The sequence below is a fragment of the Oncorhynchus keta genome, chromosome 21 (genome assembly GCF_023373465.1).
Source record: "Oncorhynchus keta strain PuntledgeMale-10-30-2019 chromosome 21, Oket_V2, whole genome shotgun sequence".
In the NCBI taxonomy this organism is placed as follows: Eukaryota; Metazoa; Chordata; class Actinopteri; order Salmoniformes; family Salmonidae; genus Oncorhynchus; species Oncorhynchus keta.
In genome coordinates, this window is record NC_068441.1 from 38,620,779 (window position 1) to 38,635,372 (window position 14,594).

The following is a 14,594-nucleotide window of genomic DNA, read 5'->3' on the forward strand; positions in this document are numbered from 1 at the left end:
TATCCCCTGTGTATTTATACCTGTGTTCTCTGTCTGTTTGTTGCCAGTTCGCTTTGTTCGTTCAAGCTAACCAGCGTTTTTCCTGTCAGCTCCTATCGTTTCCCAGCCTCTCTTTCCTTGTCCTCCTGGTTTTTGACCTTTGCCTGTCCTGACCCTGTACCCGCCCGCCTGACCTCTCTGCCTGACCCTGAGCCTGCCTGCCGTCCTGTATCTTTGCTCCACCTCTGGATTACTGAACTCTGCCTGACCCTGACTCCACCTGCCGTCCTGTACCTTTGCCTTACTCTGTATTTTCGACCCCTGCCTGCCTTGACCTGTCTTTGCCTGCCCCTGTTGCTACAATAAACATAAACATAAACATACTTCAACAGTCTGCATCTGGTCTTACCTTGATTCCTGATATAAGCTCTTTTCGAGAATTAGAGATGGAGGCAGAAACATTATGTACAAAACATTATGTACAAAATAAGCTACAAATAACGCGTGAGAAAAACACACAATAGCACAATTGGTTAACTGGTGTAGGCCTACTTAAAGATCTGATAGATTTTCTCATTTTAATATTAAATATTAGCTACCTCCTCTGTGGAACAGGTGCCCAATTGTTGCTCAGTCATTTGGTAAAGTGGTGTTGCGTAATCATCCACTCAAAAAAGTAGGCTGCCACCAGGACAACTTCCCTTCCAGCTGCTGTGTGGGTCACCCAGATGCACACACACACACACACACACACACACACACACACACACACACACACACACACACACACACACACACACACACACACACACACACACACACACACACACACCAGGTGTGCTTGCGTTACATCTATTACCTCCAACCTTGGAGTTGTACGCCACCCCGACTCCACATTTATTGTTGTCTGCCTGCATGGCGATCTCACCGGCACACCTGGTCCCATGCCTTGAGTACATACAGAAACAGAAAACACAATTACAACTAAACATAACTTTCTCTTTACAATCTGTCCGTAACGGAATGAAGTTATATTTTCATATACACGTAGCAGTGGATTCAGAATAAACCAGTCTGATCCAAACTTTTGTGAACTGGTTTATGGTAAATCTCAGTATTGCTTACAGTAAGCTTTAAAATCTCATCAAAACTTTGCCGATCCACCATAAAACCTCTGGAAGAGTGCCAGTGTCACTCGATTCACTTCGGTTTTGGTTACCTAAGATCCTTCATCTCATTATGTGCTTGCCATAGAAAATATTGATACTGAGGGGAAATCGTGTCAATTGAAAATGAAAGACCCTTTGGTTTCATGTCATTTGGCATGCTTATAAGAGACAATAAACAGCCTGCTGCTGGAGTCTAAATTATACAGAGAGCTCCCAGAGTAGATTGACAACAAAAGAGTGGGTGGGTAGTGGGGTGGGTTGAGTGTGTGTGTTTTTGTGTGTGATCCTCACAGCTGTTATAGAGTGAGTCCTCATTTAAAGGAGAGAGAGAGAGAGCATTGAAACATTGAGGGTTTTAGTAAGTGGTTTTCTGTGTGATTTTAACGTTTCCCAACAGATAAAGCCATTTTCTCTCTCTCCCTCGGCTTCAAATCAAATTCCGACGATGTGGCGTTGTCAGAGGTAAAATTGACTCTTTTCAGTTGTTATGGTTAGGATCTACCATATTAATAGATTTACTATAATTATACTATCTGTAATATTGTAATTCTACCTCTATGGGATCTACCACCCAAGCAAACACTACCAGGCACAATGGCAGATAGTGGAAAGGTTTAGTCGATAGCCTGACTTTCATTCCTATGAACTACTTTTACTGACCCACACACTAACCTGTAAACTACAGTACAACATATAGAGTACCAGTCAAAAGTTTGGACACACCTACTCATTCAAGGGTTTTTCTTTATTTTTTAATATTTTCTACATCGTGGAATAAAAACTATCAAAACTATGAAATAACACATATGGAATCATGTAGTAACCAAAAAAGTGTTCAACAAATCGAAATATATTTCATATTTGAGATTCTTCAAAGTAGCCACCCATTGCCTTGATGACAGCTTTGCACACTCTTTGCATTCTCTCAACCAGCTTCATGAGGTAGTTACCTGGAATGCATTTCAGTTATGAGGTATATGGCTCCCAGGCTAGATCTCTTGGACATGTAGTAGAATAATTCAATATACAGCATTTTCCAGTAAATGTTGAAAATGGGTCAGCCTATAGATTCCCTGGGAAATGTATTTCCTTTAAAAAAATTCACATTTACCGTAATATATAAAGCAAGTCAACGAGGAACCCTATCAATATGACTGTTATAACATTATTTTAAATCAACAGCTCCAGTTGGATCATCTGTGTGTGTCTGATACACAAAGGAGATGATTGTGGACTTCAGGAAACAGCAGAGGGAGCACCCCCCTATCCACATCGAAGTGGAGAAGGTGGAAAGTTTTAAGTTCCTGGGGGTCCACCCACACAGACATTTTGGTGAAGAAGGCGCAACAGCACCTATTCAACCTCAGGAGGCTGAATAAATTTGGCTTGTCACCCAAAACCCTGTATCACAGCCTGGTACGGCAACTGCACCGCCCTCAACCATAAAGCTCTCCACAGGGTGGTGCGGTCTGCATAATGCATCACCGGTGGCAAACTACCTGCCCTCCATGACACCTTCAGCACCCGATGTCACAGGAAGGCCAAAAAGAAAATCAAGGACAACAACCACTCGAGCCACTGCCTGTTCACACCGCTATCATCCAGAAGGTGAAGTCAGTACAGGTGCATCAAAGCTGGGACCGAGAGCCTGACAAACAGCTTCTATCTCAAGGCCGTCAGACTGCTAAACAGCCATCACTAACTCAGAGAGGCTGCTGCCCACATTGAGACCCAATCACTGGACACTTTAATAAATGGATCACTAGTCACTTTAAACAATGCCACTCTAAATAATGTCACTTTAATAATGTCCACATATCTTACATTACTCATATCACATGTTTATACTATATTTTGTACCATCTACTGCACCTTGACTATGCCGCTCGGCCATCGCTCATCCATATACAGTGGGGCAAAAAAGTATTTAGTCAGCCACCAATTGTGCAAGTTCTCCCACTTAAAAATATGAAAGAGGCCTGTAATTTTCATCATAGGTACACTTCAACTATGACAGACAAAATGAGGAAAAAAATCCAGAAAATCACACTGTAGGATTTTTAATGAATTTATTTGCAAATTATGGTGGAAAATAAGTATTTGGTCAATAACAAAAGTTTATCTCAATACTTTGTTATATACCCTTTGTTGGCAATGACAGAGGTAGGGTGTTACTGTAAGCCTTCCCCCTTCTGATATGGTTATTTAATCGACAGAGAGGATGCTGTAACTAGGAAGTGAATTACATGGGTTTTATGGCGGCCTTCAGACTGCATGGGACCCGATCCATGATTCTCTATTACTACTGGAGATGACTCATTTTGATGGGATACTATGCTAGATAGCCCACATAAATATAGGCATACAGTATGCATGTAAATCATGAATATACACATTATGGTTTGAAAACAGATGAATGTGTGCGAAAGTCCTACCTACACACTTAAAGCCCTACCTATACACTCCCATATGTCACAAAAAGCCATGATAGCAGGTTTGTCCCTGAAATAAATAACCAACTTACTTGTTCTCATTGGTGGAGTCGTACCTGGGGAAGGGGTCAGGGTCGTTGTCATTGAAATCGTAGCTGGCTGCTGTGTCCTGGATAAGGACGAGACAGGGAAATCACAAGAGGATTCAGAACCCAATCTGGCAACCCACTTAACAGGTTACTGGACCAAGGGCCAACCTATTGTCACTGAGATGGACTGTAAATAACATCTATGGATGGTTGAACACCAGACAAGAGGAACACGGAGGAAATTATTTAGGGCTGAAACAAAGCCATTCGGTTTGAGAGAGGGGAATGTATAACATTTGTCAATATGTCTTTGTCTTAAAGGTGTATTGCTAAAAGGTTGAAGTAACTGAACAAGACAATATAATCTGCAGTTAAAATGAGTGTGTGGACAATGCATCTAATAATTCAAAAGTTTTTATTTTTATTCAGAATCATTAAAACCAGTCTGCTCTAATGTACAAGAAAACAAATAAGCTCAAGAAAATGACTTTTAGTGTCAATTAAGGCAAGAATTCATCTGTGAAAATTATGCTAATGAAAGCAGAGGGCATCGATGAGTGAAGATGGATGAGCGTCTCACTTGAGTCCATTGATTAATCACAGCCATACTAATTATAGTCAGAGTCTATTCTATCAGCCTTGTTGTCATACTTTCTCTCCCTCCCCCTCTCTCTATCTCTCTGTCTTTCTTTCTCTCACAATCTGCCTCTCTATATGGAGATTCTAGTGCTAGTCTGTCAATGCCTGGTGTCAGACAGAGAAATGACTGTTTGCCACCAAAACGCAGATATCTCAAGATTCACAGATTTCCTCTCATTTCAAGATTTGGAAATGTGCCAACATGACTGTCTAATGAGCTTTGGTTAATTTTACAAAAACACCTGACCCCCCCAAAATATTGTTCAAAGCCATCGTCTCCCTTGCAATTGGGTTTGGCGGCCTAAATGTTGATTATTTGAAACTTTGACAGAAACTTTTTCAAAATGAGCAAACACCAAAAGTCACTAGCTAAGACTTCTTCACTATAACCTTTAACCAACTTGAGGAAAAACGTTGGTAAATGCTAAAGACAACTTTGCAGTTATACTAATGAAGTATTATATCTGTCAAAGCAGCAACTACAAAATAATCTACAACCACAATAACTCCTCCTATTATTGATGTCCAGTTCTGTCCTCAATGTACACTATACAGCCGTCATCACCACCTATCATATAGCAATTTATTACTGCTTCATGAATGGCTGCGTAAGTGTCACCGACATTGCTATGGGAACGCTCTCCCTTACTGTTGCCGTGGAAACGTGGTCTTACATAGTTGGGATAGATGTCGGTGTGGTTCCACTCCAGACCGTCGTCCAGCACGGTGATGACCACTCCTTTTCCTGTGAACCCTTTCTTCCACACAGGAATCACGTGGAGGTCCAGCTTGGGCAGGGAGGACGACGTCCGAGTGTCTTGCTGGAATGGCCGACACAGAGGGGGAAGAGGAGAAGGAGAGAGAGAAGGAGAGGGAGAGTAGTTTAAGTTGTTTGTAGTTAAATCATGTGCACAGTACATTAAGCAATAAAGGCATACTCCAGGATTTTGGCAACGAGGCCCTTTATCTATTTCCCTAGAGTCAGATGAACTCATGGATACCATTTTATGTCTCTGAGTGTAGTTTGACAAAATGCTGAAGTATCCCTGTAAGACAAGATCTCATGACGTTGGCACTGGATATACATATAGGATTTAGCTCCCATACGACTCAAACAATGGGGGAAAAAAACAGTACAGCTGTGGTGCCTTAAGAGTGAGGTACTCCAACTAAATTGCATCTGTGAATATCAAGTATCATAGGCCAGTATCCAAAACAACGGAGAAAGGTCAACTGAAGATGGCCACCTCGCTTTGCTAGCTCCCTCTTCGCTAATGGAGGCTGTCATGTTCAAAGTTGACCTTCAGGAATTCGTTATCAGCTTGTTGCTTTCTTTGTCCTGGCTGAGTCCACTCTCTTGACCACTTACAGTAGGAAACCCTTGGCGTAAAGAGCATGCAGGTTAATACTTCAATACAACAAAATTACTCAACTAAGTGGATCACTGAAGACCGCACTAAGGTTGAGAATCTTGCGACGCATAATAAAACAATAATACTTCATGATTGTGCCATTGTCCGAAGCCAAGCCTCTATCACCTCTACCAAGCCTCTGTCTAATCAGTGATACCTTTAATGTATTTCATGTAAATATATGTGTATTTGTTTGGGGTACCCAACTAGTGTTAATTGGCTAATCAGTGGGGAGTGAGAGTGCAGCGGTCCTCCCTGAGGGGAGATGGGATGATTCAGAGCAGGAGAAGGGACTAAAAAAAGACTAGGAAAGGCTTGGAGCTGCTGTGTTCCCTCCCGCATTATGCACAGACACTGCAGAACGCCACCCAGTGCAATGAGTCATCGCTGTGATCTCTCTATCTCTCTCTTGCTCTCCTTTTTTCTCCTTTCTCCTCTCTTGATCCGTCTTTCTTCCCCATTTCTCCTCTTCTCCTATCTCTCTTCTTCCTATCTCTTTTGCACCCCTTCTTTCTCTTTTTCTCTCTCTTGATCCCTCTTTCTTTCCCATTTCTCTTCTCTTTTGGGCCGTCTCACTTATCTTCCCTCTCTCTCTCCTCTGTTTTTCTCTGACTACTAGAGGAAGTGAAGAGATGGGGGGTGGTAGTGGGAGACTGGAGACGGACTCCGTTTGAATGATCATCAAAACCCTCAGATTCATCCTTACAACACAAATACCACACCATTAATTTCTACAACAGGGACGGTTGACCAAACAATCAAATGTACAACATTTCCCCCCTATAGATATCCTACCAAATGACCAAAACGTATAAATGTGTCAGACTATCAAATATTCTGTAAGAAATCAGGCTGTGGGGTCCTGTTGACAGCTTCTGTAACTCCTTTGTCTTGGTATCGTATTGGATGACTCATCTATTGACTGGCACGTAAGCTGTGGGCTCCAAACAGCCTTGCTCACACGCACAAGCAAACATTTAGAATGGACACTTACAGTAAACAAACACATCGGCATCCACACACTCTTACAGTATGTGCACAAACTGAAACCTACACACACACACACACACACACACACACACACACACACACACACACACACACACACACACACACACACACACACACACACACACACACACACACACACACACACACACACACACACACACACACTTGACAGAGGGAGTAATCTAAATGTATTATGAGTCACTACTTTGATTGCATTATCAGGCAGTCACCCACTCCTACAATCTCTATCTCTCTCCATCTCCCTATCTAAACATCACTTTCTCCATCCAATCCTTCTCTCCATCCCTACCTCTCTCCATTTTGTCTTTCTCCCTCACTGCCTTCTTCCCCTCACTCCAACCCCCCTTCAATTCTTCTATCCATCAGTACCTCCATCCCTCTGTCCAAGTCATGTTCTTCATTCCTCCCTCCGCCCTTTTGCTTCTCTACGCACTCCTTATTCCCTCTCCTTTCACTATCACTTTTTTCCCTTCAACTTCCATGTCATTCCTGATATCTCTCATTAGCTTTATCTCTCTTCCTCTATCCTTCGTTTTATGTCCTCCCACACACACCCTTATTTATATTTTCCCTTGGGGATTACTACTATTTAATTCTTTATTTCTTTATTTTTCTTTCTTTCATATTTGATATCCCTGACTGAAAGTCCTTAGGGCTGGCCTAGACCAATCAGAGGTCTGTAACAAATGAGTGGACAGGTGTAGGTGTTTATCAGCTATGCCCTCTCAATGGCAGACATAAACGAGCACGTCATGACCAATTCAATTAGGGTCATCAGCTCAGATGAGTAAAAAGGATCCATCCAGATTTATTTTCTTATGTCCTACAGTGAGTGACTCAGTTCATTAAGTTCAGGGAACATAGAAAGAACGGACAAAATACACTGACGCACGTAAACATACTCAAACACACACGCACGTGCACACACACTCACTGACGTTCGTAAACATTCTCAAACACACACACATGCACGTCACCATATTAAAACACACACACACTGACGCATGTAAACATACTCAAACACACATGCACGTGCACACACATGTTCTATCATTATGAGATAACAGATGTTGACTTAGCCAGCACTGCTGCCATGGAAAACAAATAACTCAATTAGAAATAATGACTCGCTGCATTTAATAAATGACCAAATACCGTTACAAAAGTTCTCTCCACTCTCACAATAATTGCAAGGGGGCCATAATAGCGTATCAATGTTAGCAAAAATCGTATTGGCACGCAATTATAAAACAACTTGTAAAAGTAATGACAGAATAAAATAGTTCAAATGGAGTATAGGTTGGTTCAGCCAAATCCTAAACACAGGATGAAGTGGATGTGTCTGTAATGTATCCGGTAGGGAATACATAGCTGTGACACTGTCCTCCACTGGCTTGGCCTCAGTGGGCTGAAATAGCCATTGTGTACAGCTAAATTGGGTCTTAATGACAGTCTTTTCCGTTCCACTGGGTTATGGTTGGAGAGAGAGTTCCCTTACAATCTCCTGCCAGGCCAGCATGTTCAATTAAACACATGGGTCTTTTTACTGGGATTTTGGATGATTACTAATTCATTTGACTATCGCAGAGTTAAAACCTTTCTTTCACATTTCTCAAGTCTCGCATATACATATTCATGTGTGATCGCTGAAGATACTTGTCTCATCCTCACACATGTGCATGGCAATATAGACACATGCTGTTTCTCACACATGTAGGCTTTCCTTTCATTTGGACAGATCCTAATTGTGATAGGCAACAACATTTATACATCTAAGTCTTACGCAAGACCTCTAATGAACTGGTGCTATACACACTTCTCTAAAAGGCTTGTGAAGGCAAAGCTTCTACTCATTAGGAAGCTGTCCGTCCCTGCCAGTGCTGAATCTCAGGGGCTCTGGGATTGTGTTAGCCTGGTGCCAGATCTGTTTGTGCTGTCTTTCCAATACCCAATGATTATGACCATTAGGAATTGGCACGACAGCACAAGCAGATCTGGGACCAGGCTAGGATTGTGTTTGTGAATCAGGTCAACCAGAAGGCAGTAGCAGACACCAGCCGGATCTGAACTGACATCACTGATAGTCGGGTCAGAAAACATATTTTAGACTGCTGTTTATTCAGCTTTTCAGTTCTGGTCCTGGCTATTGGCCACCATGACAAGAAATAACCAAATAACTACACAGACAGACAAACAACCAAATAACCACACAAACAACCAAATAACCACACAGACAACCAAATAACCACACAGACAACCAAATAACCTAGACTATTCAAAGTGTAATTTTACACACTGGGTATGACTTATAGGAAACATATGGGAACATGTGGATATTTGGGACTTACCAGGTACCACTGCTGGTTCCACATAGGGTCATTGAACAGCTCGTCCACCGGACAGTCCCGACATGACCCCAGTGACGCCCGCTTACTGCGCCGCTTCTCATATTGTTGCTCCGCCCATGATACCTTGACGCCCAAAGAGACAGAGAGATATGAGAATTCTGCCATATTTAGGTTTATACTGTATATTCGCTTACGTAGCTAATTCACACACACATGTGTTTTATTCTGAAAACTGGAGGTATTTATCCGTGAGAGGAGTCTACCAGAAGAGACACAGATGCACAGTGTGTCCAATATGGCACACTATTCCCTTTAGTGTACTTCCCTTCTCAAAAGTAGTGCACTATAAAGGAAATAGGGTGCCATTTCAGACACGGCCATAGACAATGTTACAGATGCAGGACTGTTTACCCGATCATCCTCGGACAGGCGTTTGGTGATGTGATCGGCACTTCGTTTCGTCCTGCTGGGATGAGTCTGGTGTTTGAACAAGTAATGGTTTTCTAGCGCCCCAATCTGCAGACAGGAGGAGAGTGGTGGGTTATTGAATATTTCATAGAGGTGATGTAAGACCATTATCCTCTTCCTGTCAATCCCTTAACATAGGACTGCCTGCAATTATTAATGCAATAATTATTAATTATATATTAATCAAGTGCCTTGGATCATATTACACCCGGAAGGACATCTCCCTTTAAATATCTTGAACAGCTTGTTGAATCAGTACCTTCGATCATTCTCAAACATGGGTAGCTGTTGATATTAAATTATTATATTATAATGACAGGAAGGCAAATACCACCACAACAGCAATAGGCCTGCTAGTTTCCTTATTAGTTATATTTATAGCCGGCCTTGTTTAGCAATTTCCTGGGAAAGAGAAACACAGCTAAACCCAATGGATCTAAAAGTGCTTAGCAGAATAGCATGCACATTGTGCACATAATAAGTCAATCACAGATACTGCATAAAAGAAAAATAACACTAATCTAGGATACGAGTTACTCTGAGCCACAGTTTAGGCCTATTATTATTATGGAGTTGAAATGGCATCATACCCACCCCCCTAGCTGAATGGAAACACAGGTTAACCATTGACCTGTGTAGTCAGAGCGCTAGTTTCCTCTGAGTAGACTAGAGAGAGATAACCTGGGGGTGTATAGGCCTAATGTGTTTGTTTTGGACAAGGTAGAAGGTAAATTACCACATTGGCGATCGACATATTTACAGAAGGTGGCTATCATCAGTATACAGCACACAATGAGTCATTGTTACAGTCTATGACATGAAATATGGATTGGATCCCCATCATTCGCCCAAATACATTGATAGACTAATTGTTTGTACTTGTTTGATGATATACATGTACTTATTATGAAGTAACAGTGATACACAAATACACTTATTGTAAAACAACTAAAAAGCCAATAATGGACATTTAATAGGTTACACGAGGACCGAGTTTGTGAAACCCTGGGTTACACTATTGAATTTCCCTTCTCACTCTGACCAGACTTATGAAGATGATTGACAGAGTGCACCAATCACAATAGTTGCTGTTTTTAAATATCTGTTAAAGCATAAGTTCAGTAATGATGCTTTCTGTGTAGACTACAACATCAGGAACAAGGCTGCCATGGCACCCTCCATCTCAGCTTTCAGCATGTATACAACCAAATGAATAGTACTAATAAAAAAGTGGAATACTGTTACCAAGACAAGATACTGAGCCAAACTGAACACAGAAATATGCATATTAATTGTATAGTGTAAAGAGATACACGGTTCAAAGACCACAATTGTGGGGAGCGAACTTGTTACCGGGGCGTTGCTGTGGCTCTAACCTACCTGGCGGACTACTCGGTAGTCCAGTTCTTTGGCAATGGACCTGGCGGCGTCCAGTCCTCCGGGAATCTCCACCGCCCATTCGTTGAGGTACTGTCTGTCCCCGAATGAAGCATTTACGGAACGAGCGATGGAGCAGAGAACCGCAAGAGCACAGCACATCACCGTTGTTGGGCGACATCTCATTTCCATCTCAGAGAAAATACGATTAGATTAAAAAAATATTTGATTGACGCTCTTGAAAGGCATACAAGACAACAAATTAAAATAAAAAATGCAAGTAATATTAAATAAATTGGCTCCCTTGCATGTATTTTTTCCTTCAAAGTGCAGGGTGGGAAAGAGGACCTGTCACGGCGTTATTGCCTTATTGAACCATCTAGGAAAGCAAGCGGAGAGTAAACCTTGGAAGGGGGCGAGAATATTTACACGTCAAATTACAAATCGGCTCTGACGTCAACGAGCCTACATACCACGGGGTAGGGTCTATGTTCGAGTCCCGAGAGAGACACGAGGAGAGAAGGAGCGTCAGAGGGGAGGGGAAAGTTATATCTAAAAATATCCCTGTATTTTTTCATTCAAGCTAGTAGGGGTGACAATGAATACTACTGTAATAGTAATGCATGTGCACCAAACATGCAGAGGAAAATAAATGTAGCACCATCCTTGTCTAATGTTTAGCCTACGTGATAGTCTACTTCCCCCCCATTCAAGAATATCGTTTTTTAATAGAAGAGACCACCACCCTCGTAACCCCGCCTCACCAACGGATAGTCTATGTCAGCCTAGTAGACTATCATCTGAAGCACGCCAAAACTGAATGATTATTTTATTGTTGCGTTATCTCTATGATTTTTGTTTTTGCTGTGCAAGGGAAATGCAAGAGCAATAATAGGTTAATATAGGCACTATAGCTTTCAGAGACCACACTACTTGAACGGGGATTGACTATTAGCCTATGTGTGACAAATCATGCCAGCATTGCAATATAGGTCTTTGATATGTGTAAAATAATGGCACGACTTAATTTCAATACCTTAGATTGACATTTTTCAACAAGTGTATCTGTTACATGCACCCCAAAAGAGAGCTCACTCCGACGGAGGCTGTAGTGACGGCAATGTGCAGCACATCACTGGAGTGTAGACGCGGTTTCAGCACCACGGTATTGGACAGCTCCACGGGCTATGACAAGGTTGAAGCAAACAGGTGGTTTCATATGGAGAAATGATTCCATCGGGGAAAAACGTGGATGATTGAATTATATATTTGCTGTGTGCTTTGAATATAGCTTGTATATTATAGCCTTTTATACAACAGACTGTATAATATGGGCATATAACCTAATACTAGGCATAAGGAAAGGAATAACAGTCTATTTTGCTTGATCAGGCCTTCTACTTTTCTCTTTATAAAAACTACATAAAAAAGGCTACTGAAGTAGCCTAAGTAACCTAGGCTATTGGTATTTGGTAGACTAAGTAGGGTATGGTATTGTATAATGTTATGGATTCATTAAAATGTCCACCACTATTAACAACTTACAAATTCGTTTGTGCTTCGTTTTATTCAATGATAAGCAATCGTCTACATAAGAACATTTGTGACTGTAGTTACAGCAAACATTATAATGTATTCTATTCTAAGAAGAGACATTGGAGTTAAATGAACCCGGCCCACTTAAAACGCGCACTCACACATAATTCATGCTAATTCTATGCTCTCTCATCTCATCAAAGCAAGAAGCGCGTCGTGCGTCAAACTCACTTGGTTGTAAAAAAGCGTTCTATTTGATGTTGTTTCACTTCTTGGCAAGCTATTGTGCTGTGTTTGAGCTCGAGCGGCAATATCAATTGCTCTTCGTATTGTTCATGCTGATTGGAGTGATGCCCTCAGTCCAGGTTGTGCGCTCAACAATTGCCCATTGGCGGGAACCTTCCTTCACGCCCGGCCGCACGCCTGCTCTATAAATTAAGTCTAACACATAGGTCTTACATGATAATATGGCTAGTTAGGGTTTCTGGTTTCTTTACCAAGTCAGAAATATTAAATATAAACATCAAATATCAATATCAAATGCCAGTATCAATCAATATCATTATTCTCCTGCTAATGAACGTCTTGGAATTGTGTAGGCTACAAAATCAACTTTGCTCAACTTTGTTGATCTCCGTGTTCTACCATAAATAAACAAACCAACATTTCAGACCTTTCATGAGGGAATTGAAATGATAGCCCAATACAGACAGTCAGTATACTAAACAGATTTATTTGAAGTGAATATGACCTTTAACCCCAACATTGAAGAAATTACAGATATTTGGACATTAAACTTTTGACTAAATCTACACATTGAGCCTAGAGTGATGAGGTAGGATGTGGAGACTTGCCATCTCAGGATCAGTGAGACCTCTTGTCATCTTCACACCTGGCAGTGAGCATAGAGGATAGGAGCAGATCTGATCTGTAATCCACCTCAACCTAGCAACACCTGTTTGCTTTAGCAGGACACTCACTCAGACATGGCCTGATAGACTTTAGTCTGAAAAACAGGCTGCAGAGGAGGAAGAGGAAGAGATGCTATAACTCAGACATTTTAGAAACTGAAACATATTTTTGTGTGAAGCTATTCGTCCCTTGACTGCTATGTAAGCAAGAAAAAATACACACAAAAAATCATCAAAGGAATATTTCTGAAGATTTTATAATTTGTTGTGTCCAATCCACCCTCTCATTTTGGACAGAGGGTTGGCTACAATGTAAAATGGAGGAGGAGGAAGAAGAAGAGGAAAAATTGAGGGAGGGAAGAGGAACTACTTTAAACCCTTGACAAAGTACTGTATACTTAAATGTAAAGTGTTACAAAAGATAACTTAGGGTCAAAAGTAGGCTATAATAAAATAAAATAAAATGACAATCTTGGATTTAGTAGAACAAAAGAGCTGCAGCTGTCACAGGATGTGTGTTCCACCAATGAGATTAGTGTTCATTCATGCAGTGTTCCTTGTTGGGGTGCAGGACACACACACACACACACACACACACACACACACACACACACACACACACACACACACACACACACACACACACACACACACACACACACACACACACACACACACACACACATCCCACCCACAAGCTCTTCTTTGGAATCAGGTATATAGAATCAGGTATATAGTCTCTCATTGGAGACTGTCAGCCGAGGAGACGTGTCAACGTGTCACAAAAGACAGAACCGTATGAAGATAGGCTAAAACTGCTTCTCCAATAGAAATCCCCGATCACACTTGTAGGCGATGTCATGGGGATGTTGGCTAGCTTAGCTCATGCGTAGAAAATTGTCATCAGGTCTAACGGCTGTCTCCTGCCAAACTGTGCATGTGCAAGGCCGTCAAATCAAAGGCACTCCTTCGGCATAAAATTGTTTTTAACGAGAATGAAAGTTTGTCACTTTCCCTCAGTGGGTTCCTCAGAAGAGTAAGGGAAGGACCATCCTCCTCAGTGAATTTCATAAAAATTCATAAAAACACTTAAAAAGCAATCCTTTTCTAGATAAAACAAACATTTGTGACTGTAATCACGTCACCAAATAATCGATTAAAACACTATTTTCCAAAAAATGTCTAGAGTAGCCTCAACAGCA

General features: G+C 41.4%; 1 protein-coding gene across 1 annotated transcript in view; it reads right to left on the reverse strand.

The window, feature by feature from the left end:
- pcsk1 (proprotein convertase subtilisin/kexin type 1) overlaps positions 1-11,366 on the reverse strand; it is a 28,129-nt gene extending 16,763 nt beyond the window's left edge. Inside the window, exons 1-6 of the mRNA XM_035766244.2 lie at positions 10,949-11,366; positions 9,512-9,616; positions 9,101-9,223; positions 4,983-5,129; positions 3,673-3,749; positions 839-927 (exon numbers count right to left, since the gene is read on the reverse strand). Of these exons, the coding sequence (XP_035622137.1) occupies positions 839-927; positions 3,673-3,749; positions 4,983-5,129; positions 9,101-9,223; positions 9,512-9,616; positions 10,949-11,137 (730 nt within the window). The 5' untranslated portion in view covers positions 11,138-11,366. The remainder of the gene's footprint in view (positions 1-838; positions 928-3,672; positions 3,750-4,982; positions 5,130-9,100; positions 9,224-9,511; positions 9,617-10,948) is intronic.
- Positions 11,367-14,594: the final 3,228 nt, after the last annotated feature.